At 42.9% G+C, this 22,296-nt stretch overlaps 1 protein-coding gene across 2 annotated transcripts in view; it reads right to left on the bottom strand.

Annotated features, from left to right (window-relative positions):
• Window positions 1-83: 83 nt before the first annotated feature.
• LOC117517215 (max-binding protein MNT-like) overlaps window positions 84-22,296 on the bottom strand; it is a 51,644-nt gene continuing 29,431 nt past the window's right edge. For both annotated transcript variants that reach the window (XM_034178157.1, XM_034178158.1), the window contains 2 exons: window positions 15,567-15,759; window positions 84-1,056 (listed from right to left, as the gene is read on the bottom strand). In XM_034178157.1, the coding sequence (XP_034034048.1) occupies window positions 239-1,056; window positions 15,567-15,759 (1,011 nt within the window). In that variant the 3' untranslated portion in view covers window positions 84-238. The remainder of the gene's footprint in view (window positions 1,057-15,566; window positions 15,760-22,296) is intronic.

The following is a 22,296-nucleotide window of genomic DNA, read 5'->3' as shown; positions in this document are numbered from 1 at the left end:
CACTGCAGCTGGGACAAACATCACAGTCTTATTTTCACTAACGAAGATCAGACCTGCCATAATGTCATCATTCACAAACAAATTAGCTCATAACAGTTGATTTAGTCTGCTGTTTGTGTGTATGCAGTAAATTTCCATGTGTACGCCAGACGATCTATCGATAATCAAAAAGGAGTGTGAAGAATGAGCCAGAAGGCTGACTCAAAGCGTGCAGTCACTCAATCTTTTTTTCTTTTTCTCAGGCCAGTTTCAAAGAGCTAACAGGAAAGGTTGGGACTGTAACCATGGTAACAGGGTTGAGGACGGCAGCCTGTCCAACGCTGGGGTGCGGGGCAAGTACAGCTGTGGGTTTCCCTAGTGACGGGCTCCCCTGGCTCATCACTGCTGCGTTATTCACCTGTGAGCCACTGCCTGTGTTGGCTTGAGGGTTAGCCTGCACGTGTGGCAGGGTGTGGTGGGGGAAGGTGTGGGTGATGTGGCCCACCACGGCAGGCTGGGACACAGACACGGACACGCCCTGTGGATAGAGTGTGGGGATGTGTGATGGCAGGGGGGCTCCCAGATGAGCCACCGGGTGCACAGTGATGTGTCCAATGGGCTGGGCGGTGATCTGCTGGTGAGCGGTGGCGGCAGCCGCCGCTGCTACGATTGGCTGAGGGGTGGAGGAAGTGGGACCGAGAGAAGGGGCAATGTGCGTTAGGTGTTTGTGATTGGTTGGCAGGGTGTGATTAACCGCCTGGATCACTGATGGATGAGAGACTGCGGCGTGAGCAATGACGGTAGGCTGGACCTGCACAGTCGAGGTCTGAATGGGATAAGGAGAGGGTACAGGGGGCGGAGCCGGGGCAGGAGCAATAGCTTGAGGAGGCAGGTGAGTTGAGGGAGAGGGCGTGGTGAGGACCCCTGACAGAGGCAGAGTGGCATGCTGGATTGACAAATGAGGAGTGATGAGTGGTTGGGCTTGTAAAATATTGGGTGTGGTTTTAATGAGGGGTGTGGCCACAGGAGGGGTGGAGATGTCCTCTTCTGTGTCCTGCTCAAAGTTGTCTTCTCCTTCTGTGGACCAGAGATGAGACGGTTAGTTATCATGAGATATACTAAAGCTGCGACACAGATAATCAAACTGCGAAGGTGTGATTATTTAAAAATGCAGAATCTGAGCAACAAAATACTATTTTACATGCACATGAAATAAAATGAAAGACACTTGTAGTCAAGGATTAAACACTCAAGGCCAAGGCATATCAGAAAAAAAACAAAATGAAAATGATTATACAAAGACAGATGTTCATATAAAACACAGCGTGAAAGTGCCTGAAGAACTTCTAATATTAATCTATCTGTGTGTATATATATATATATTCTAAATTTCAGAGGCAGAATGGCATCAAGAACATCTTTCTTCAAACTTGTCCAGGCCTATTATGTTTACCTGCAGCCTGTATTAGCTTCATAATCTAATGTTATCACACAAACCAACAAAACTATTTTAAAATTTTACTTGCAGAAAAAAAGCAAAATTGTACAGACTTTGAATTTTCTTGAGATGACCATTGAACCCTCAAGACTAAGGCATCCAAGACCAAGCCCAAGGTCAAGTCAAGTGTGTGAGCGTGTGCTGGTGCCGCATCTAGGAGCATCCTGGATAGCAACCATCTAGGCAGACAAGTAGTCCGTTCCCACCTCCTAAAAGTAACAGTCTCTCTGCCGCAGCCAAGTGGAATGTGGGCGCCCCTTACCAAGTTCACCTGGGTCATTGACACTGAGGCACCCACGTACTGGATCATGCCCAAGGAAACGTGCCACATGGCCAAAATGTCATTCCTTCGCCATGCAAGTAGCACTCCACAGTTCAATAGGTAATATCATGTTACAGTTCAACAAGTAACATTCAATTCATACAAAGTCATTCCAGTGGTACCCAAGGATCCTCTGAAGAGACCAAGTACCTCTTGGTCTACAGTAGTCAACCTCTTAAGTTACTGGTTAGCATCCAAGTCTATCAACCATACAGTAAGACAGGAAGCACCAGACCTTAATATTCCAGCAGAAGTGTCTGCGACACCTCTGTCCACCAGCCTCATAACTCCATAAGATCTTCCCAAGTGTCTCTCAATGTCAAAGGCTGAGCATCCAGAGACATGAATCTCACTGCTGAGATAAATGAATGTCTCTACAAGTTCAAAAGTGAACCACATACAGACACAGTTCTGATGGCCGCGTCCAGGAAGTAGGTCAAAACCTGGATCTTAGACTTAATAGACCGTTACATTCTCGATGCACATGCTCAGTAGTGTGTAAATCTTGTGTGACTAAGCGTGAGCTCCCACCTCTGCTGTTGGCACGGGGGCGGGGCATTAGCTGCCTATTCGTCCAAAAAATGTACAAGGAGTGTAACACTATACATGGGGGCTGTGGATGTAGACACAGAGCACTTTCAGCCACCGTGCATCTTATGAAACTCTGGAAATAAAACATTAAATCATAACAGATTTTACTGAGTTTATTAAAATGCAGAGTAAAAAGCTGCATCACATTAGTGAACAAGAGCAATCAGAGATTTCTGACATCCGCCAATCCGGACCCAGACCACCTCCACAATTTAATGGAGTCGTCCATTAAATTCTGTGGCACAAATGGCAAGCTGTTGAAAAGAAAACACTTTCTGTGGGGTAACTATCTGTGGCGCAAATTTGGTGAGAATCTGTGAAGTAGCTTCAAAGTAATCCTCCAAAGCCTATATAAAGTGAAATCTTCATCCAGAATCCAGATCCAGATCACCTCCAAAATTCAGTGGAGTCTTCCATTCCCTAATATTTATATGTGGTGCAAATTTGGCTAGAATCCATGAAGTAGTTTTGATGTGATCCTTCAAAGCGTATATAAAGTGAAATATTGATCCAGAATCCAGATTCAGATCCAGATCACCTCCAAAATTAAATGAAGTCTTTCATGGCCTAATATGTATCTGTGGTGAAAATTTGGTGAGAATCTGTGCAGTAGTTTTGACGTATTCCTGCTAACAGACAGACAGGCAGACAAATAAATAGGCGCAGGTGATTTTATTATGTCCTTGGCGGATGTAATAAAGCATAACAATGTTTGGATCCAATGGGGAAAGGAACCGGGGTGAATTAATGCACGGGCTTGCCTGGGCTGAAGACTAGTGTCCCAAAATCACAGAGTCCACATTACTGTCAACCAGAATTTCAATTCAGCTGTACTGTGTTGCTGAGGTGGAGAGACTGTTCAGGTGCAGAAACAGGATCAAGGTTCGGCCCCACAACCAACATTTTCTGTATGTTCGTTTTGTGAATTGTTTTGATATTTATGTTTGTAGCATGGCCCAAGCAGAGGATCACCCCTTTGAGTTGGGTTTGCTTGAGGTTTCTTCCTCAGAGGGAGTTTTTCCTTACTACTGTTGTTCTGGGGTTGGTAAGGTTAGACCTTACTTGTGTGAAGCGCCTTGAGGCAACCTTGTTGTGATTTGGCGCTATATAAATGAAAATAAATTGAATTGAAGGAGTGGCTCTCGCATCTTATTCCACAGGGTGCTGTTGTACTACGATCACCCACAATCCAACAAAGTGCTAAAACAGAATGAAACATCTTAATCCGCAAGGCGGATTAAGACAGATTAAGCTGGCTTATCTATTAGTGGCACGGTGGTTTAGTGGTTAGCACTGATGCCATCCACAGCAAGAAGGTTGTGGGATCGCTCTGCTCTTTCTGTGTGGAGTCTGCATGTTCTCCCGTGTCTGTCTGGGTTCCCTCCACAATCCCACAAAAACATGCTTATTTAGGGTATGCTCCTGTCTCTACCCTGACAAAGGCAGCGTCTCTACATCTGGAGTTGGTCCCCCCGGCGCCGGACTGTGGCTGCCCACTGTGGCGCCCACAGCACCATGTGTCTGTAAATATTATCTTATTGTTCTGACTGACACAGTTGGGACGACGTTTAAGGGACTTTGTCCCACCTCTTTGGGTAAGTTACAAGCATTTCTCGCAATGTTATCCGTAGATTCAGTCATGTCAGTGTAGTCTGATGCATGCCCACACTAAATGGCTCTGGTCCCACTGCGTTCTACATGAGCAACTGAGGAGTACTCAGTTTGCATGAACCAAGCAATGTAACAATTACAGCATGTCCCGATCAGGTTTTTTCCACAATTTCTCGGATGTCACACGACTGAAAAGCCACCAAACAGCCTGTCTGAATCTTCCGATGGTGCAAGAGCTGGGCATGTTCAGGCATGTCCTGTGAGACCAACACGGAGGTGCTTTTGTCCTGCGCCATTTTGCTTTTGTCCTGCGGCTCCGTGGCAAATTCCTCCCGCTCCACTTTCCATGACAAAAACTCCTGTAACAGTGGAATGTGCCGAAAAAATGGTATGTCCACCTCTTCTGCCATTTCTGTAGTAGTCAGATGACATCCCAGATCAACACACCGTTCAGTCTGGAAATGATCTGGTCATTTCAGCCTGTCGATGGCTGCTCGGAGCGCGGCGCGCCTTCAGCCGCTGTGGGCCGTCTTTAATCCGGTTGTAATGCTCCTTAATATGTGTGATCCCCATAAAGATGTTCACCGAAAAGCCATCTGAATTTTCCAAATGGTTTCCACCTGCCTGTCTCTCACAGTTTCTGAAAAAAATTTTGATGCAGTAAAGCGGCAGTCGCTCAGCCAATTTCCTGACAATGAAAATCTGCCGAGGAGACTGGAACACTCCTCCCACAAGGCGTGCTCACAGGCGAATGACGCAACCGACAGGCGTGAAAAAACTCACGCATGCGCACGAAGGTTCAAGCTTGGCTGATGCAAGCACACACGATTCAAATCCATATAGTTTTTGCAAAAATAAAAAGGTCGGATTCTTTTCTAACAGACCTCACTGTGTTAAGTACAAACCCAGACACTCTAATAACACGATCAGTTTCTTAAATGCTGCCAAATGAGAACTGACAAACTCAGATTATAACACATACTGAGGGAATGTTCTTCATTCCCTGTGCAGGGTGTCATTACATCTTTTAGACAGAAACAATTGTTGGATATGATATTATTCATGTTTTAAATGTCAATTATAGCACCTTTAAATTTGGGTTCTGGATCCTCTCTGTTACATGGTGGCATAAAAACCTGGTCTTGTTAGGAGAGACGGCATCCATCCCACTTTGGATGGAGCAGCTCTCATTTCTAGAAATCTGGCCAATTTTCTTAAATCCTCCAAACCGTGACTATCCAGGGTTGGGACCAGGAAGCAGAGTGTAGTCTTACACACCTCTCTGCAGCTTCTCTCCCCCTGCCATCCCCTCATTACCCCATCCCCGTAGAGACGGTGCCTGCTCCCAGACTACCAATAACCAGCAAAAATCTATTTAAGCATAAAAATTCAAAAAGAAAAAATAATATAGCACCTTCAACTGCACCACAGACTAAAACAGTTAAATGTGGTCTATTAACATTAGGTCTCTCTCTTCTAAGTCCCTGTTGGTAATGATATAATAATTGATCAACATATTGATTTATTCTGCCTTACAGAAACCTGGTTACAGCAGGATGAATATGTTAGTTTAAATGAGTCAACACCCCCGAGTCACACTAACTGTCAGAATGCTCGTAGCACGGGCCGGGGCGGAGGATTAGCAGCAATCTTCCATTCCAGCTTATTAATTAATCAAAAACCCAGACAGAGCTTTAATTCATTTGAAAGCTTGACTCTTAGTCTTGTCCATCCAAATTGGAAGTCCCAAAAACCAGTTTTATTTGTTATTATCTATCGTCCACCTGGTCGTTACTGTGAGTTTCTCTGTGAATTTTCAGACCTTTTGTCTGACTTAGTGCTTAGCTCAGATAAGATAATTATAGTGGGCGATTTTAACATCCACACAGATGCTGAGAATGACAGCCTCAACACTGCATTTAATCTATTATTAGACTCTATTGGCTTTGCTCAAAAAGTAAATGAGTCCACCCACCACTTTAATCATATCTTAGATCTTGTTCTGACTTATGGTATGGAAATAGAAGACTTAACAGTATTCCCTGAAAAACTCCCTTCTGTCTGATCATTTCTTAATAACATTTACATTTACTCTGATGGACTACACAGCAGTGGGGAATAAGTTTCATTACACTAGAAGTCTTTCAGAAAGCGCTGTAACTAGGTTTAAGGATATGATTCCTTCTTTATGTTCTCTAATGCCATATACCAACACAGTGCAGAGTAGCTACCTAAACTCTGTAAGTGAGATAGAGTATCTCGTCAATAGTTTTACATCCTCATTGAAGACAACTTTGGATGCTGTAGCTCCTCTAAAAAAGAGAGCTTTAAATCAGAAGTGCCTGACTCCGTGGTATAACTCACAAACTCGTAGCTTAAAGCAGATAACCCGTAAGTTGGAGAGGAAATGGCGTCTCACTAATTTAGAAGATCTTCACTTAGCCTGGAAAAGAGTCTGTTGCTCTATAAAAAAGCCCTCCGTAAAGCTAGGACATCTTTCTATTCATCACTAATTGAAGAAAATAAGAACCCCAGGTTTCTTTTCAGCACTGTAGCCAGGCTGACAAAGAGTCAGAGCTCTATTGACTATTCCATTAACTTTAACTAGTAATGACTTCATGACTTTCTTTGCTAACAAAATTTTAACTATTAGAGAAAAAATTACTCATAACCATCCCAAAGACGTATCGTTATCTTTGGCTGCTTTCAGTGATGCCTTTATTTGGTTAGACTCTTTCTCTCCAATTGTTCTGAGTTATTTTCATTAGTTACTTCATCCAAACCATCAACATGTTTATTAGACCCCATTCCTACCAGGCTGCTCAGGAAGCCCTACCATTATTTAATGCTTCGATCTTAAATATGATCAATCTATCTTTGTTAGTTGGCTATGTACCACAGGCTTTAAGGTGGCAGTAATTAAACCATTACTTAAAAAGCCATCACTTGACCCAGCTATCTTAGCTAATTATAGGCCAATCTCCAACCTTCCTTTTCTCTCAAAATTCTTGAAAGGGTAGTTGTAAAACAGCTAACTGATCATCTGCAGAGGAATGGTCTATTTGAAGAGTTTCAGTCAGGTTTTAGAATTCATCATAGTACAGAAACAGCATTAGTGAAGGTTACAAATGATCTTCTTATGGCCTCGGACAGTGGACTCATCTCTGTGCTGGTTCTGTTAGACCTCAGTGCTGCTTTTGATACTGTTGACCATAAAATTTATTACAGAGATTAGAGCATGCCATAGGTATTAAAGGCACTGCGCTGCGGTGGTTTGAATCATATTTGTCTAATAGATTACAATTTGTTCATGTAAATAGGGAATCTTCTTCACAGACTAAAGTTAATTATGGAGTTCCACAAGGTTCTGTGCTAGGACCAATTTTATTCACTTTATACATGCTTCCCTTAGGCAGTATTATTAGACGGTATTGCTTAAATTTTCATTGTTACGCAGATGATACCCAGCTTTATCTATCCATGAAGCCAGAGGACACACAGCAATTAGCTAAACTGCAGGATTGTCTTACAGACATAAAGACGGGATGACCTCTAATTTCCTGCTTTTAAACTCAGATAAAACTGAAGTTATTGTACTTGGCCCCACAAATCTTAGAAACATGGTGTCTAACCAGATCCTTACTGTGGATGGCATTACCCTGACCTCTAGTAATACTGTGAGAAATCTTGGAGTCATTTTTGATCAGGATATGTCATTCAAAGCGCATATTAAACAAATATGTAGGACTGCTTTTTTGCATTTACGCAATATCTCTAAAATCAGAAAGGTCTTGTCTCAGAGTGATGCTGAAAAACTAATTCATGCATTATTTCCTCTAGGCTGGACTATTGTAATTCATTATTATCAGGTTGTCCTAAAAGTTCCCTAAAAAGCCTTCAGTTAATTCAAAATGCTGCAGCTAGAGTACTGACGGGGACTAGAAGGAGAGAGCATATCTCACCCATATTGGCCTCTCTTCATTGGCTTCCTGTTAATTCTAGAATAGAATTTAAAATTCTTCTTCTTACTTATAAGGTTTTGAATAATCAGGTCCCATCTTATCTTAGGGACCTCGTAGTACCATATCACCCCAATAGAGCGCTTCGCTCTCAGACTGCAGGCTTACTTGTAGTTCCTAGGGTTTGTAAGAGTAGAATGGGAGGCAGAGCCTTCAGCTTTCAGGCTCCTCTCCTGTGGAACCAGCTCCCAATTCAGATCAGGGAGACAGACACCCTCTCTACTTTTAAGATTAGGCTTAAAACTTTCCTTTTTGCTAAAGCTCATAGTTAGGGCTGGATCAGGTGACCCTGAACCATCCCTTAGTTATGCTGCTATAGACGTAGACTGCTGGGGGGTTCCCATGATGCACTGTTTCTTTCTCTTTTTGCTCTGTATGCACCACTCTGCATTTAATCATTAGTGATCGATCTCTGCTCCCCTCCACAGCATGTCTTTTTCCTGGTTCTCTCTCTCAGCCCCAACCAGTCCCAGCAGAAGACTGCCCCTCCCTGAGCCTGGTTCTGCTGGAGGTTTCTTCCTGTTAAAGGGAGTTTTTCCTTCCCATGTAGCCAAGTGCTTGCTCACAGGGGGTCGTTTTGACCGTTGGGGTTTTACATAATTATTGTATGGCCTTGCCTTGCAGTATAAAGCGCCTTGGGGCAACTGTTTGTTGTGATTTGGCGCTATATAAAAAAATTGATTGATTGATTGATAAGGAATTTACTGTCACTTTAAATTTTTTTTAATTCAAATTCATGGATATGGATTAAACTTGTCAGTCATACACATTGTATGATTGAAAAGACAAGTTTGGTGCAGATCCAGTGTTGTGTGCAATTCTTAACACTCATATTTTGCCACCGAGAATCCATGTTTTGATGCTCACATATTCTCAAAAATTTGAAGGGATGTGCATAAAACACATCAATAAATCTCCTGTCCAAAGGCAGAACCTAATGAGTTTTTTCTTGAAAAAGAGCAATAACTCCAGCTATCTCTCTTGTCATAAACTGTCCATCCATCCACCCATTTTCTTCCACTTTATCTGGAGTCGGGTCGCAGGGGCAGCAGCTCAAGCAAAGCCGCCCAGACCTCCCGATCCACACACACCTCTCCCAGCTCCTCCGGGGGAACCCCAAGGCGTTCCCAAGCCAGCTGAGAGATGTAGTCCCTCCAGCGTGTCCTGGGTCTTCCCCGGGGCCTCCTCCCAATGGGACGAGCCTGGAACACCTCTCCAGCGAGGCGTCCAGGGGGCATCCGGAAAAGATGCCCAAGCCACCTCAACTTACTCCTTTCGACGTGGAGGAGGAGCGGCTCGACTCCGAGCTCCTCCCGAGTGACCGAGCTCCTCACCCTATCTCTAAGGGAGTGCCCAGCCACCCTGCGGAGGAAACTCATCTCGGTTGCTTGTACTCGATCTCGATCTCGTTCTTTCGGTCAAGAGCCAAATCTCATGACCATAGGTGAGGATCGGAACGTAGACTGATCAGTGAATCGAGAGCTTTACCCCCCTACTCAGCTCTCTCTTCACCACGATGGTCCGATACAGCGACCACATCACTGCAGATGCTGCACCGATCCGTGTATCGATCTCACACTACATCCGTCCCTCACTCGTGAACAAGACCCCAAGATACTTAAACTCCTCCACTTGAGGCAAGGACACTTGACCGACCTTAAGAGGGCAAAGCACCTTTTTCCGGTCGAGAACCATGGGCTCGGATTTGGAGGTGCTGCTTTTCATCCCGGACGCTTCACACTCGGCTGCAAACCGCCCCGGTGCACGCTGAAGGTCCTGATTTGACAAAGCCAACAGAACCACATCGTCCGCAAACATCAGAGATGAGATTCTGTGGTTCCCAAACCAGACCCCCTCTACACCCTGGCTGCGCCTAGAAATTCTGTCCATAAAAATAATGAACAGAACTGGTGACAAAGGGCAGCCCTGGCGGAGGCCAACGTGCAATGGAAACAGGTTTGACTTACTACCGGCAATGCGAACCAAGCTCCTGCTGCGGTTGTACAGGGACCGGATAACCCTTAGCAAAGGACCCCGGACCCTGTACTCCCGGAGCACTCCCCACAGGGTGCCCCGAGGGACACGGTCGAACGCCTTCTCCAGATCCACAAAACACATGTGGACTGGTTGGGCGAACCCCCATGAACCCTTGAACACCCGATGGAGCGTGTAGAGCTGGTCCAGTGTGCCGCGACCACGACGAAAACCACACTGCTCCTCCTGAATCCGAGGTTCCACCATCGGTCGAATTCTCCTCTCCAGTACTCTGGAATAGACCTTACCGGGGAGGCTGAGGAGTGTGATCCCCCTAGACCACCATCCCGGTCTACCAATCCAGAGGCACTGTCCCCGATCGCCACACGATGTTGCAGAGGCATGTCAGCCAAGACAGTCCCACAACATCCAGAGACTTAAGGTACTCAGGACGGATTTCATCCACCCCAGGAGCCTTGCCACCGAGGAGCTTTCTAACCACCTCGGTGACTTCGGCCTGGGTAATGGATGAGTCCGCCTCTGAGTCCCCAGTCTTTGCTTCCTCTTTGGAAGACGTGACAATGGGATTCAGGAGATCCTAAACTGGATTCTAATATTCATAAATGATGCTTTCTTTTGTGTTATCAAAACTAAAAGTGAGTTACTAGGTTGTGCCTTTGGATGGGAGTCACAGTTTTGTTGTAGTTTTGTTGGAGTGCCAAATTTAGCTGATCATCACCTTCAAGCTGCATCCATCTGTTAGATTAATTTGAGGAGTGCATGGATTTCCACACATTATAGAAAATCCAAATCAACTTCATGATTTTTGATCCGTATCCAAGTTCTTTGTGTGTTTCATCCAACAGCTAATGTGTTTCACTCTGTCTCTACTCTTGCACACAGCATGTGTCCCATGTCACAGTGGCTGATGAGTGACAGCAGAGCCACTTGTCACATCCCTTTTGAGTTTCAGTTAAAACATATCACTAATATACTGTTGTAGTTTAAAACTGTATTTGAACTATGGCACTTTATTCTGCTAGTAAAGGGGAAAATTCAGTACTTCACCCTGCAAGGATCTGGTTCTGCTGCAGTGAAATAGACATTAAGTCAGGGTTACTATTAAAGTTGATGTTTGGGGATGATGCAACACTGACTTTACTTGCGGAATCTGACCTCCAACTACTGCAAGACCTTAAGAAGGTATACTCTGCAGCAGCACTTTTTATGATGATCCATGAAGTACTTGTGGCGTTATGTTATCCCGTACACAACGTTTCAGAGACTTGACTCCCTAGTTGCCACAATTAGAATTGAAATGTGCAACAACAAACTTCTCCAAGGTTTTAGTGGAAGGGTCTATCCTTTGCAGCCCAAACAAACCCAACAATTACTGCGCAACTTTTTTCCAAGACAAAATGGTTGGTAAATTTAAACAAGAGTCATCAGGAGATGACATATCTCGCCAGTCCCCACAAATCAGTAGTACAAAGTAGCGGGGGATCACCCAAGTACACCCTTATGCTAAACATGAATGAAATTGGTCAATCGGTTCTTGAGCTATCGCTTTAACAAGGGTGGCAATTACAATATCTTGAATATCTCGCTGTGACCATGAAATTGACTCCAAGACCACCGTAATCGACGGCTGACGGGGGATCACCCAAGTACACCCTTATGCTAAATAAGAATGAAATTGGTCAAGTGGTTCTTGAGATATCACACTAAGAGACGAAAACAGACAGCCGGCCGGACATGCTGATCATTCCCCATATTTCATACTGGGGGGAAAAGATGAAAATAAAAGGACAATTTTGGGCTCCGTGTGTACAGTTATAAATAAGTAATGTCTATAAGTACAAATAAGCATTAAAAAATTATAATAAAAACTACAGGTTAGGCCAACGATGTAAGGGCCCGGTCACCCAGTCACACAGCGATAGCTGAACGAAGGAAAAAGTCACAAAGTCACAAATTGTCGAGAAAAGGTGGACGAATGATCCTGCACTTTTCCCATTACCAAAAAGCCTGCGAATCAAAAGGAACAAAACAAAACCAAATCTACTGAAAGAAATGAAAGCAAACGTCGACCTTGATGATTTAAACAAAATCACAACGAATCGTAAATGTAAATAGTTAAAGTAGTTGATCAACGTTCTTGTAGGAGCAAAGCTGGACAGCGGTGAAACAATGCCTCCAAAAGTCAACTTAACTCCAGATTTCTTGTTTGATTTGGCTTCGGTGTCCTTAGTGCCGTGTGACCAGGGCATGTTGCATGCAGCTAAGTTTGCTAGGTGAGAGAGGGTAGGAGCAAGAAAAGACAAAATTACAAAAACAATTACAAAATGTTGCGTGGGGTAGACAGTCTCATTTCAGAATGATCGGTTCAGGCTGCAGTCTCGGAAGCCCAGAACTTTGCAGCGCACAGCCTTCAAAGGATACAGCCACAGTATCTGTGTATAGGCTGGCTACAGGACTGTGAAATGAAAATTGTGAAATCCGAGGAAAATTCGCAGGGGGTCTGCCCACCCCCCCGAGGAGCCGGGATCTCCGGCCTTGTGGGGCCCCAGAGACCAAATAAAATTTTCACCTACTGATACATTTTCAACATCTCCTGGAAGAACAAATCGCAAAATTAGTGCATATTTAAATGATCCTCGATTCAACCTTTCATTTGAACCGTCAATGATGATGTTGAAATAACAGAATATGACGTGGAAGTAGGACCTGGAATGATTTTCCTTTTAATTGTAAACCAAATTATGCATTAACTCAGAACAATTAAACTACATGAAATTCATGAAGACTGAAAAGACTGTTAAACCATGTCTAAAACCACAGCTAAAGATTATTTTAAAAAATCAGGGTAAAATATCAATAACATACCTAATAATAAAAAGCCATACATTCTTGTGTAAATTCCTGTAAATCCACAATGTCTTTTTTCCCATGAAAAAAAGTCTACATTAATAAAAACTAATTTACATTGTTGTATAAATTCATGTAGCCTAAATTCATTCAAAGCCACAATGTCTTTTTTTCCAATCAAAGAAAGTCTAGATTAATGAAAGAAAAAAAGGTACATAATCTTTTCTGAAATCCTGTTTGAACAGCACAATGTTTATTTTCCAGAAAGAGAAAAAAATTCTTACAAGTTCGCTTTTCTCATTTATCTTTCAGGTGTGTTGAAGCCAGCAACAATTCCACGGATTCTTGTCCTTATCAGACTTTTTCAAACCGTCTTTCTCGCCATCTTCGGTCTGTCTGATGTCGCTCCGTGACACAAACATGCTGCAAAATTCTTCTTTTAAAAACTTGAAAGTTCTAAAAGTTTGCGATCTCCACATGCTACGTTTAGCTAGCTTCGCACGGGAGCCACACAGTGTCACCGCAGCAACCAACCAGTCCTGCTTTACGACAACTGTCGTAACAGCCACGTTGTGAGTGGCATTTATTTTCCTCGAAACTCCGCGGATCCAAGGAAACTGATTTGTATCTGTAACACAAAGATCAGTGTCCGTGGACTTATACAATTTGCATGATGTCGTAAAAAAAGAGAATGCTTTGCGATAAGCATTTTAAAAACTCAGTAACGATCACAATTAAAGAGTACAACACTGACACTCCCGCACCCCTCCCCATGATGATCCACGGAGTTTTCACAGCCCTGTGGCTATGATGTCCAACAATGTACACGCTATCCTGCAGTCTCAGAATAACCCAAAAAGTAGTGCAATCAATCGTAACAAACAGTTTGCAAAAACCAATAGGTTGCAAAGAAGCACTGCCGATATTTGCAGTTTCGTTCAATGAGTACTCGCACAACTAGGATGCAGACAATGACTAACTTCTTGGGTGTGATGCCAGATTGCTGTGGTTGCAAGTATCTTGCCTGGCACAGAAATCAGTGGAATCCCCCTGTAGTTGTTACAATCCAGGCAATTGAGGATTATTTTTTGGAGAAGTACAACAAATCCTTTCTTCCAGTCTGCTGGGTTGATACTATCTCAAAAGTGGATGCCCACATTGCCCTCAACATCAGCAGAATGGGATCTTCATCTGCCTGGAGGAGTCCAGTCACAATAAAACAGATCTCCGCAGCTTTGCCGTTTCACTACCTTTCTAATCTCACCAAGATTGGGTGGTTCACAAGAAGAGGTGGAAGGTGGAAGAGCCACTAATGTTCAACCACAGATGTTCACCATCCTGGTAGAAGGATCAGTCTTACACAAGTGCTCCACGTAACAGCCCACAGCACTGTACAGTGGAGTCACTTGTCAGGACTGTGACATCACTGTAGTGGGACAAAGTGTAGATTCATAAAAATGCAGCATTTTTCTGTAAGCAGGCCAAAGGTACAGAAACCAGAGATGGTAAGTCACCTGCTTCCAGAGTCATCCTGCTGTCAGTGCCACTACAGCCAACTTCCTCAGCACATTATACAGTAGTGTTCAGAGTAATAGTAGTGCTATGTGACTAAAAAGATTAATCCAGGTTTTGAGTATATTTCTTATTGTTACATGGGAAACAAGGTACCAGTAGATTCAGTAGATTCTCACAAATCCAACAAGACCAAGCATTCATGATATGCACACTCTAAAGGCTATGAAATTGGGCTATTAGCAAAAAAAAAAAAAAAGTAGAAAAGGGGGTGCAGAAGAGGCCTAAAGAGAAATGGAGGAATATTTTGTGGACTGATGAGAGTAGAATTGTTCTTTGTGGGTCCAAGGGCCGCAGACAGTTTGTGAGACGACCCCCAACTCTGAATTCAAGCCACAGTTCACAGTGAAGACAGTGAAGCATGATGGTGCAAGCATCATGATATGGGCATGTTTCTCCTATGGTGTTGGGCCTATATATTGCATACCAGGTATCATGGATCAGTTTGGATATGTCAAAATACTTGAAGAGGTCATGTTGCCTTATGCTGAAGAGGACATGCCCTTGAAATGGGTGTTTCAACAAGACAATGACCCCAAGCACACTAGTAAACAAACAAAATCTTGGTTCCAAACCAACAAAAGTAATGCCTCGCAGATGTGAAGAAATCATGAAAAACTGTGGTTATACAACTAAATACTAGTTTAGTGATTCACAGGATTGCTAAAAAAGCAATTTGAACATAATAGTTTTGAGTTTGTAGCGTTAACAGCAGATGCTACTATTATTGTGAACACCCCCTTTTCTACTTTTTTTTACTAATAGCCCAATTTCATAGCCTTAAGAGTGTGCATATCATAAATGCTTGGTCTTGTTGGATTTGTGAGAATCTACTGAATCGACTGGTACCTTGTTTCCCATGTAACAATAAGAAATATACTCAAAACCTGGATTAATCTTTTTAGTCACATAGCACTACTATTATTCTGAACACTACTGTACAACCCAGAACTGCCACCAAGTCATGCACTATGATTTCTCTGGATGATATATAGAGTACCCTCTGAGATCACTGTACAAAATTACATGCTGCACACCAACATGCACCATGTTATCCCTGTGCAGCTAACCTCTCCATGTATGCACATCATTTAAAATCCACCTCATGTATGCAATGGTGTTTCATCCTCACCTGAGGCGGTAGATGTGGAGGCCTGGTCGTCCTCTGGCTGGACGGTCTGTCGCAGGACTCTGTCTATCTCTAGGACATCCATGCACTGACTCAGTTCATTCTTCAGCTCTGCAAGACGCTGTTGTGCCGCAATCTTCTCCCTGGCTAAGCGCTCCATCTCATGCTCATACTCTTTCTCCTTCCGCTTTAGAGTCTTCCAGGGCAGGCACAGAAAGCAGAGTGAATACATGTTAGTAAAAATAAATAATAATAAACACACAAACAAAATGTGACCACTTGCTGCATGTTTTGTAGCAGGCAGTCATGGTATAGTTTAGCAAATGAAAATGGCACAAGTATATGTACTGTACATTATACAATTATAGACTTTTGATGAGGTATACCTGTGAATATGCGGACCTGGTCAGGATGGGGTTCACCTGACCAGGTCACGGGTACACCGAAATCAAAAGTCTATAACTGCTTTATTATACGGTAAACAAGAAAATTGGGAGTTTGTCAAACATACTAAAACTGAAAACTCAATCTCAAGTTTCAACTCTTTATTATTACTGTCATACTGCACCAACTGACATCCCATTGATCAACTGGAGATGCCTGTTAAGTCCGTGATGAAGAGTCATCAGGCTTGTTTTCTTATAAAGTTCGCCATTCGTTTGTCTAGCTTCCGCGTAAAATCGACCGAGTCCTCCGTCAAGTATCCATCTATCATAAGTTTCAAAGTTGGCCGCATGTCCCTTTTCAGTGACATACTTGCGAAACAGGTTGGCTGCTGACTGTGTATTTCTGCGGGTGTTCTTCGCATCTTTTTCGTGTAAAATTTGTTAAAAAGTAGGCGTTGTATCGCGTTATCTGATTGGTCGTTATCGATAGAAGGCGTCGCTCAATTTGCTAGCACTACGCTGCACGTGAGGTGTACTCGTTTCGCACGCGCGGTCTACTCGGCTCCACGTGCGGTTAACTCGGCAAGTGGTACAGCTCAGAAAGTGGAGAATCTTAAATAACTACAGTAGTGTTCAGAATAATAGTTTCAGCAAGACAATGACCCCAAGCACACTAGTAAATGAGCAAAATCTTGGTTCCAAAACAACAAAATTAATGTTTTGGAGTGGCCTGCCCAATCCACGGACTTAAATCCACCGACTTGTGGGGTGACATCAAAAAAGCTGTTTCTAAAGTAAAACCAAGAAATGTGAATGAATTGTGGAATGTTGTTAAAGAATCTTGAAGTGGAATAACAGCTGAAAGATGACACAAGTTGGTTAACTCCATGCCTCGCAGATGTGAAGAAATCATGAAAAACTGTGTCTCTCGTCTCATCTCGTGTGCGTTCCCAGGTCTGCTGGGTGCTACCCTACCATTTTGAGGGGGGAGCAGCACATTAGTATTTTAGATTTTCCTCGATCCGTGTAAGAGCTTTTGCTGGGGGTTTTTTTTGCGGTTTTTGCAGGGGTTTTTTGCAGTCGGGTACTCTTGCCTATTGATTTGCTGGCATTCTTCTAGTATATGTTTTTGGGTTTCCTCCTCAGCATTGCAGAACCTACAGGATACGAGGTCTATTAGAAAAGTATCCAACCTTATTATTTTTTTCAAAAACCATATGGATTTGAATCACGTGTGATTACATCAGACATGCTTGAACCCTCGTGGGCATGCGAGAGTTTTTTCACGCCTGTCGGTTACGTCATTCGCCTGTGGGCAGTCTTTGAGTGAGAAGTGGCCCACCCTCTCGTCAATTTTTTCATTGTTTAGGAATGGCTCAGAGACTGCTGCTTTGTTTGATCAAAATGTTTTCAAAACTGTAAGGCACAACTGAGTGGACACCATTCGATAAATTCAGCTGGTTTTCGGTAAAAATTTTAATGGCTGATGAGAGATTTTGGTCTGGTAGTGTCGCTGTAAGGACGGCTCACGGCGCCTGACGGCGATCTGCGCTTCGAGGCGGCAGTGTCTCGCCGTTTCAAGTTGAAAACTTCCACATTTCAGGCTCTGTTGACCCAGGAAGTCGTCAGAGAACAGAGAACGTTCAGAAGAAGTCGGCATGAGGAGTTTATTTGGACATTCTATTGTTAACGGACATTTTGTAATGAAAGAACGTGCGGGCAGAGTCGCATGTCGGGCCAGACCCGACCGCGGGGGGTCACGACAGGAAAAACACCTCCGTTGGAAACCTTAATGGGCAAGTTGGAACATGTCCAAGCTGTTAAACAATTTCTCAGTTACTCACTTGTTGAAAGCCATCAAAAACCGCCTGAATTTTACAAATGGTTTTCAACACGGAGGTGTTTTTCCTGTCGCGGCACACACAGATTCGCCGAGTCGTCACGGAAACGACTAAGCGAATTTGCGCGCACGTCTTTCATTACAAAATGTCCTTAAACAGTGGAATGTCCGCATAAAGTCCTCATGCCGGCCTCTTCTGAATGTTCTCTGTTCTCTCACGACGTCCTGGGTGAATTAAGCCTTAAATTAGGATGTTTTCAGGTCGAAACAGGCCGACGACGTTGCCTGGAAGCGTTGCGCGACGTCCCGCTCCGTGGGAAGTCCTTACACCGACAGAAACACCCCATAATCTCTCATCAGCCGTTAAACTTTTCACCGAAAACCAGCTTAATTTCTCGAATAGTGTCCACTCGGATATTCCTCACGGGTCCAGAAAATTTTTTTGATAAAGCAACGCGCGTCGTCTCGAGCAGCGTGTGAAACAAAGGAATTCAGCCGAGAGGGCGGGACCACATCTCACTCAAGGCCTGCCCACAGGGAAATGACGTCACCGACACGCGTGAAAAAACTCACGCATGCGCACGAGGGTTCAAGCATGATTGGTGTAATCGCACGTCATTCAAATCCATATAGTTTTTTTTTTTCAATAAAAAGGTAGGATACTTTTCTGATAGACCTCGTACATTGGCATATTTATTCCTATAGTTGCATTATACTGCCAGCATTCTTGTTCTTGCCATCATGATGCTATGTGCTTTCATCCTGTTTAGTTTGTCCAGGTAGGGTTTCCTTTTTCCTATTTCCAACATTTTTACGTTTTCAATGTAATGTTTTACCTTTGATTTGATCTCTCCTTGTTCTTTGATATTCTTCATTAGCTGTTCACCTATTTTCCTTTTTATATCTCCTTTGCTTGTCTGATTCGTTATTTGCAGTTTCTCCCTAATCTTGTTGACTTCCCTTTTCCATGGTTTACTGTTGCTGTTGATTATGCTTTTCATTAGGTCTGATCCTACTGTATTTATCCTTTTTTGGAAGTTGACCTTGTTTTTTTGTATTATATGGTCTATATCCCAGAGCCCTGTTTCCACATACATGATTTCTCTCGGTGTTAGTTTAGTGATTCACAGGATTGCTAAAAAAGCAGTTTGAACATAATAGTTTTGAGTTTGTAGCGTCAACAGCCCATGCTACTATTATTGTGAACACCCCCTTTTCTACTTTGTTTTTTACTAATAGCCCAATTTCATAGCCTTAAGAGTGTGCATATCATAAATGCTTGGTCTTGTTGGATTTGTGAGAATCTACTGAATCGACTGTTACCTTGTTTCCCATGTAACAATAAGAAATATACTCAAAACCAGGATTAATCTTTTTAGTCACATAGCACTACTATTATTCTGAACACTACTGTATATACCAGAAGCTATGCCCTCTGGATGAGTGAAAGCCATCCACACCCCAGACTACCGCCTGGTTTAAAAACAAAAAACAATGTTCTGTGTGTTATGCTTTCTTTTGCCAATGAAGAGTAGGGTCCATGGATATGAAGTTATAAGTGCAAGCAGAGTTGACACAACTGAACCGTCTCCCTGTATGTTGGACATCTGTGGTGCTAGGGTCCTAGTGGCGCATCCACCAGTTAGCTGTGAACCACCCAATCTTGATGAGATTAGAAATGTGGTGAAAAACTACACAAAAGCAAATAACAAAGCCATGCAAATCAATCAATCAATCAATTCAATCAATTTTTTTATATAGCGCCAAATCACAACAAACAGTTGCCCCAAGGCGCTTTATATTGTAAGGCAAGGCCATACAATAATTATGTAAAACCCCAACGGTCAAAACGACCCCCTGTGAGCAAGCACTTGGCTACAGTGGCAAGGAAAAACTCCCTTTTAACAGGAAGAAACCTCCAGCAGAACCAGGCTCAGGGAGGGGCAGTCTTCTGCTGGGACTGGTTGGGGCTGAGGGAGAGAACCAGGAAAAAGACATGTTGTGGAGGGGAGCAGAGATCGATCACTAATGATTAAATGCAGAGTGGTGCATACAGAGCAAAAAGAGAAAGAAACAGTGCATCATGGGAACCCCCCAGCAGTCTACGTCTATAGCAGCATAACTAAGGGATGGTTCAGGGTCACCTGATCCAGCCCTAACTATAAGCTTTAGCAAAAAGGAAAGTTTTAAGCCTAATCTTAAAAGTAGAGAGGGTGTCTGTCTCCCTGATCTGAATTGGGAGCTGGTTCCACAGGAGAGGAGCCTGAAAGCTGAAGGCTCTGCCTCCCATTCTACTCTTACAAACCCTAGGAACTACAAGTAAGCCTGCAGTCTGAGAGCGAAGCGCTCTATTGGGGTGATATGGTACTACGAGGTCCCTAAGATAAGATGGGACCTGATTATTCAAAACCTTATAAGTAAGAAGAAGAATTTTAAATTCTATTCTAGAATTAACAGGAAGCCAATGAAGAGAGGCCAATATGGGTGAGATATGCTCTCTCCTTCTAGTCCCCGTCAGTACTCTAGCTGCAGCATTTTGAATTAACTGAAGGCTTTTTAGGGAACTTTTAGGACAACCTGATAATAATGAATTACAATAGTCCAGCCTAGAGGAAATAAATGCATGAATTAGTTTTTCAGCATCACTCTGAGACAAGACCTTTCTGATTTTAGAGATATTGCGTAAATGCAAAAAAGCAGTCCTACATATTTGTTTAATATGCGCTTTGAATGACATATCCTGATCAAAAATGACTCCAAGATTTCTCACAGTATTACTAGAGGTCAGGGTAATGCCATCCAGAGTAAGGATCTGGTTAGACACCATGTTTCTAAGATTTGTGGGGCCAAGTACAATAACTTCAGTTTTATCTGAGTTTAAAAGCAGGAAATTAGAGGTCATCCATGTCTTTATGTCTGTAAGACAATCCTGCAGTTTAGCTAATTGGTGTGTGTCCTCTGGCTTCATGGATAGATAAAGCTGGGTATCATCTGCGTAACAATGAAAATTTAAGCAATACCGTCTAATAATACTGCCTAAGGGAAGCATGTATAAAGTGAATAAAATTGGTCCTAGCACAGAACCTTGTGGAACTCCATAATTAACTTTAGTCTGTGAAGAAGATTCCCCATTTACATGAACAAATTGTAATCTATTAGACAAATATGATTCAAACCACTGCAGCGCAGTGCCTTTAATACCTATGGCATGCTCTAATCTCTGTAATAAAATTTTATGGTCAACAGTATCAAAAGCAGCACTGAGGTCTAACAGAACAAGCACAGAGATGAGTCCACTGTCCGAGGCCATAAGAAGATCATTTGTAACCTTCACTAATGCTGTTTCTGTACTATGATGAATTCTAAAACCTGACTGAAACTCTTCAAATAGACCATTCCTCTGCAGATGATCAGTTAGCTGTTTTACAACTACCCTTTCAAGAATTTTGAGAGAAAAGGAAGGTTGGAGATTGGCCTATAATTAGCTAAGATAGCTGGGTCAAGTGATGGCTTTTTAAGTAATGGTTTAATTACTGCCACCTTAAAAGCCTGTGGTACACAGCCAACTAACAAAGATAGATTGATCATATTTAAGATCGAAGCATTAAATAATGGTAGGGCTTCCTTGAGCAGCCTGGTAGGAATGGGGTCTAATAAACATGTTGATGGTTTAGATGAAGTAACTAATGAAAATAACTCAGACAGAACAATCGGAGAGAAAGAGTCTAACCAAATACCGGCATCACTGAAAGCAGCCAAAGATAACGATACGTCTTTGGGATGGTTATGAGTAATTTTCAAATCCATCTTTTCCTTGTGAAAAAGTACAAAATAATGGTACATAATGCTTAAAATAGTATGATTTATAGGCGGCTGTTGGGAATGTGGTAAATGGCAGCTGCACTGGCCATCGTTGCTTTAGAATTCCCAGAGTGAGGCTTCCAAAAATGAATCAGAGCAGGAGAAAGTGCAAATAAAGCCTTGGTTCTCTCTGCAGTGAAATAGGGCTGCCACAAATAATTGATCAGTCACAATCACGTGGACTATCAAAATTGTCAGGGATTAATTTAATAATCGACTTCACTGTTTATTATTTTAAGCTTTGTTTTTGTCTCAAAACTGCTGCTGTATCTTCCGCTTCCTTGCTGTCCTTTGCACACATGTGCAGTAGTGGTAATCCGGGTCAGCTGTGATGTCACCGGAAAAAAGTTATGCCCAAACAACATCATACCCGGCAATGGAGCTCAAAATGTGGGAGCAAATTTTAACCAAATTAAAGAGAAAAATGTGCAATGCAAAATCTGTGAGGCAGAACTTGCCTTGCAGATACAACAGTGTGGCAGTACAACGGAAAAAAAAAAATACACTGCTGGCACTTGAAGTTGAGTTTATGATCAATAATTCTGCCGGGTATGTTTCAACCCTCTCTATCTGCTGACAGAGTGGGAATGGTGGAGGGGTCTTACGGAAGTCTATTATTAGTTCTTCTGTTTTGGTGATATTCAGA

This window comes from Thalassophryne amazonica, chromosome 9 (assembly GCF_902500255.1).
Source record: "Thalassophryne amazonica chromosome 9, fThaAma1.1, whole genome shotgun sequence".
In the NCBI taxonomy this organism is placed as follows: Eukaryota; Metazoa; Chordata; class Actinopteri; order Batrachoidiformes; family Batrachoididae; genus Thalassophryne; species Thalassophryne amazonica.
The sequence above is the reverse complement of the archived record's forward strand: the minus strand, read 5'-3'. Positions and strand labels throughout refer to the sequence as shown.